At 37.0% G+C, this 5,057-nt stretch overlaps 1 protein-coding gene across 1 annotated transcript in view; it reads right to left on the bottom strand.

Moving 5' to 3' along the window:
* The window catches only part of LOC109124965 (pentatricopeptide repeat-containing protein At1g53600, mitochondrial-like), a gene marked incomplete at its 3' end in the record, with an annotated part of 8,648 nt that extends 7,446 nt beyond the window's left edge, over nucleotides 1–1,202 (bottom strand). The window contains exon 1 of the mRNA XM_019235631.1: nucleotides 1,196–1,202. Coding sequence (XP_019091176.1) covers nucleotides 1,196–1,202 — 7 coding nt within the window. The remainder of the gene's footprint in view (nucleotides 1–1,195) is intronic.

Below are 5,057 nucleotides of genomic sequence, written 5' to 3'. Positions count from 1 at the left end.
TCTGAGAATTACATTGAAAGATAGCAGTGCTCGTCCTCGTGTCGAGAAAGTTTGGATTTTTTGGGGTGATGGGATCGTGGTTAGAGAGAGCAAGCGTACAATTACATCTGAGACAAAGGCTGTGTCTGTAAACTAGCACGTTCTTCGAAATCGACCTCATCACTGTTGACAATTTAGCGATTCCAACGGATGAGAGGCAGAGACAGAAATTAAAAAAGCCGGGAAAATATTTAGGGTTTTAAATCTCTATTTATATAAATACTAATTTTTGTTTCTGTGCAAGTTAATTGACAAATATGTTTTTCACATACAGCCATAAATATTTCTCAGCCAAATTTTCAATATCAAATGTAAATAATTAACAGAGATTGTAGTATTAATCGACATTTTAATTTTTAAATGCAAAACACAAGTTATATTAATTTTGCAGCGATAAATACTTCTTGTTCTCTAAATTTTGTTTATGTAAATATTGTTATTTTGGTTTGTTTTTGTCAAAACATTTTTATTTATTTAGGATTCAATTGGTGACTAAAATTTAGAAAAAAAAATGAGGAAGAATATCACATTCCTCTCTATTCCACAATTTTTTTACCATTTGAAAATAATATTTAGTATAAGTTCTTCGTCAGTCAAAAAAATATAAAGAAAAATATTTTTTTTAAGAATGTAGAGGAATGTAAACAAAAAATTATTACTATCAAATGGTAAAAAAATTGTGGAATAAAGAGGAATATCACATTTCTCCTTGTTCTTTTCCTAAAATATGGTCATCAATTCAAGCCAATGAGTCTTTATCCGTAATTAATATTATTCTCTCTAATTCACAAAGATTGTCATTTTCAATTAAAAAAAAATTATTTCACAAAAAATGTCATTTTACATTTCCAATGAGTGTTTTAATGCTAAATTTTTTTTTACCCCTAAACTCAAAGCTATTTTCATTGAATTTAGATCATTCACCATTTATTAAATAAGAGCAAACATATATAATTCAAATTTTTCTTAATTTGTATGAAATGTGTTAAAATGACACTTTTTGTAAAACAGAGGACTCTGCTGGTGTTGTATACCAATTCATTATATCCACACTTATGAGATAAAGCCATAAACAATTATAAAACACTGGATGGTGGATATCCATAACCGGCCCATGCACGGCCCAGACACGGTCCATGTGCGTCCTAGAGTTTACGGCCCATGGCCGAAGGCCCATTGGCAACCTCCTTTGTACTTAGTCGGTTTAGTGTTTCCTAAAGTGATAAGGGTTTGTCCTTCACTATATATGTGTATGATTATCGAATACCTAATGAATAAGAAGACAAGAGAAAACCTCCTTCGATTTCTCTAGTTTATAACACGTTATCAGCACGACTTGTTCTAAAGTCCAACTGAGATAAAACCCTAAAACCCTAAACCGTCGCCGCCGTCTTCTCTCTTTATTCGTGGTCTGTTTCTGTCCGGGGTGAGTTCTGTTCGGCGATCGTTTCCTGTTCGTGACCAGTTCGTGATCAATCTTCGTTCGTGGTCCGGTTCAGTTCGTGATCAAGCTTTTATTCATAACTCGTTCGAGGTTCGAGGTAAATCCCTGTTCGTGACAAGCTCCCTGTTCGTGATCGGTTCGTGTGCTGATATTTTCCGAGGTTCGTGATCAAGAGAAGTAAAACCAAGGTCATTAGCTCCCGGTTCATATCCAGTCAACCCCAAATCGGTGGAAGGTAAATAATTCGAAAACTATCGGACATATACACATCGAACCTGACTTAAATCTATAAGAACCTTAAAATACTAAAATCGGATTGTGTGAGGTTTAGGGTTGCTAGATTACTTGCGAATTGAACAAATTACATCATGATTGAAATCTGGTTGTTATTGATTGATTGACTGCATGAAAGCATTGAACCTAGAAACCTAAAATCGAATTAGAGAGAAAATTAATCTGTTTGTTCTAGGTTGTTAGAATCGAAATTGTTCTATATTTTGCATGAAAAATCAAAACAAAAGATTAGGATAACTTCCAAATTAATTATAGTAATTATCCTAAAATCCTAGAAAATATTTCCTAAAAAACTTTGTGATTAGTAAAAAGGAAAATTTAAGAAAAAGGAAATTTAGTAAAAGGAAAACACTGCATGCTAGATTATATTTGTTGTCTAGGATTGTTGTTTCATTCATGATAAGCCACGAAAATTTGAGTATAAAAGCATGGCATGGTTCGGTCTCAAATACCGCATGACCTTTAAGTGTTTGTCATGGTTCGGTCTCAAATACCGCATGACCTTTAAGTGATTGGCATGGTTCGATCTCAAATACCGCATGGCCTTAAATTGTTGCATGGTACGGTCTCAAATACCGCATGCTAATGATTGGATGTTCGTTCTGTATTGTGCAGATGGCAAAGCTGAACAACCTTTCCTATGCTGCCCTTAATGCTTATGGAGACAATTCCTTGCAATGGGCTTTGGATACTAAGATCCATCTGAAATCAAAGGATTTATGCGAATGCATTGAGGATGGGGTTGAGTGTGCAGAAAAGGATAAGTACAAGGAAATTATGCATATACGTCATCACCTTGCTGAGAGTCTCAAGAACCAGTACCTCACAGTTGAAGATCATCTTGACCTTTGGACAGAGCTGAAAGGCGGATATGGACACCAAAAGACGGTGCTCCTACCAAAGGCTCAATTTGATTGGAAAAACTTAAGGATCCAGGACTACAAATCTGTGGATGAGTATAACTCAGAGCTATTTAAGATAGTCTCAATCCTAAGGTTATGTGGTACAGAGGTTACTGAGAAGGATCTGCTAGAGAAGACATTCTCTACCTTTTACTTCAATAACATACTGCTTCAACAACAGTATCGTGAAAACGGGTTTAAGACTTATGCAGACCTTATCTCTTGTTTGCTGCTTGCTGAGCAGAACAATGAGCTATTGATGATAAATAGTGCATTAAGACCTCCGGGTACAGCACCATTACCGGAATCTCACAAGGTTGATATGGCAAAGAAAAATCCCAACGAGCCTAAAGAGCCAAAGGAGACTAAAGAGTCTAACTATGTCCATAGGGACAAGTATGGCCGTGGCCGTGGGAGAGGTGAACGTGGTGGTCCTGGTCGTGGGACCTATCAAGGACACAATTTTGGTGGTCAAGGCCGTGGAAACCGATTCGGCTTCGGCCGGGGTCGAGGTAGAGGCCGCAGACAATTTAAACCGCAACATAAGACCAAGTCCACTTGCCATAGATGTGGTATGGAGAACCATTGGGTAAAGACATGCAGAAATCCTAATCACCTTGTTGATCTCTATCAAGAGAATTTGAAAAAGAATCCAGAAGCTAACATGGTTCATCTCGATGGTGAAGGTGATTTCGACCATGAGAAGGATGACCTATTGGATTATGAAACTTCCGATTGTTTAAGAGAAGATAATTAAACTCAAATGTGGTCTTGATTTACTTTTATACTTTATGCATTACATTTTGATTGGGTTATTGTTTGGATAATTATTTTGGTTTAAATTCAAATTTCCTTCAATATATTTTGCTTGTTTTATTACTTTAAAGTTTAAAACATAAATTCTTGTCCATTATAGAAATGGCTGAGGACAAGAACATCCTTGTGGTGGATAGTGGATCTAGCCACACAATTTTGAAGGATAAGAGATATTGTATTAATCTCATTATGAAAAATGTCAATGTTAGTACGATTGCGGGTATAGCAAGACTAATTGAAGGCTACGGCCAGGGTAATATTTTGCTACCAAACGGCACACATCTTAAAATAAGTGATGCCTTGTATTCACCCAGCTCAAAGAGAAGTTTATTGAGCTTCAAGGATATTCGTTTGAATGGTTTCCATGTTGAAACAAAGGGTGAAGGAAACATAGAGTTCCTATATATAACCGAGATCACCCAAGGACATAAGAAAGTCCTAGAGGCTATACCTGCACTAGCCACTGGTCTTTACCATGCTAAGATTGATATGATAGAAGCTAACTTGGAAATGAATAAGATGTTCAATGAACAATTCACTTTATGGCATGACCGGCTTGGCCATCCGGGTTCTAACATGATGCGTAAGCTTATAATGAATTCTAAAGGGCACACTCTTAAAGAGAGAAAAGTTATCCCTAAAAATCTCACGTGTGTAGCATGTGCACAAGGGAAACTAATTATAAGGCCATCACCAGCAAAAGTAAATAAAAAAACTTTGCATTTTCTGGAAAGGATACAAGGAGACATATGTGGACCTATACACCCTCCTTGTGGGACATTTAGATATTTCATGGTCCTTATTGATGCATCGACCAGATGGTCGCATGTTTGCTTATTGTCAACTAGAAACCTTGCGTTTGCTAGATTGCTGGCCCAGATTATACGTCTACGAGCCCACTTTCCATATTTTCCACTTAAGACTATACGTCTAGACAATGCTGGTGAATTTACATCCCAAGCGTTTAATGATTATTGTATGTCCATGGGGTGAGTGTGGAACATCCTGTGGCACATGTCCATACACATAATGGATTAGCTGAATCCTTCATTAAACGTATTCAATTGATTGCTCGACCATTGCTTATGAGGTCGAAGCTTCCTGTGTCAGCATGGGGACATGCAGTATTACATGCAGCTGAGCTTATACGCATCAGGCCATCTAGTGAACATAAATATTCACCATCCCAATTATTAACGGGTCATGAGCCAGACATATCTCATCTCAAAACATTCGGGTGTGCCGTTTATGTACCGATTGCTCCACCACAAAGAACTAAGATGGGACCTCAAAGGAGGATGGGAATATATGTTGGATATGATTCTCCCACCATTATTAAGTATCTTGAGTCAACTACGGTGATTTATTTAAGGCCAGATACGCGGATTGTTAGTTTGCTGAATCTGAATTTCCTATGTTGGGTGGAGAAAATAACAAGCTGGTCTAGGAATGATCATGGAATTAAACATCCTTAAATTGGAAAGATCCTCGAACTCTAGCCTGTGAGGCAGAGGTTCAAAAGATTATACATTTGCAAAAGCTAGTTATTCAATTGCCAGATT

Source organism: Camelina sativa, chromosome 14 (assembly GCF_000633955.1).
Source record: "Camelina sativa cultivar DH55 chromosome 14, Cs, whole genome shotgun sequence".
In the NCBI taxonomy this organism is placed as follows: domain Eukaryota; kingdom Viridiplantae; phylum Streptophyta; class Magnoliopsida; order Brassicales; family Brassicaceae; genus Camelina; species Camelina sativa.
The sequence above is the reverse complement of the archived record's forward strand: the minus strand, read 5'-3'. Positions and strand labels throughout refer to the sequence as shown.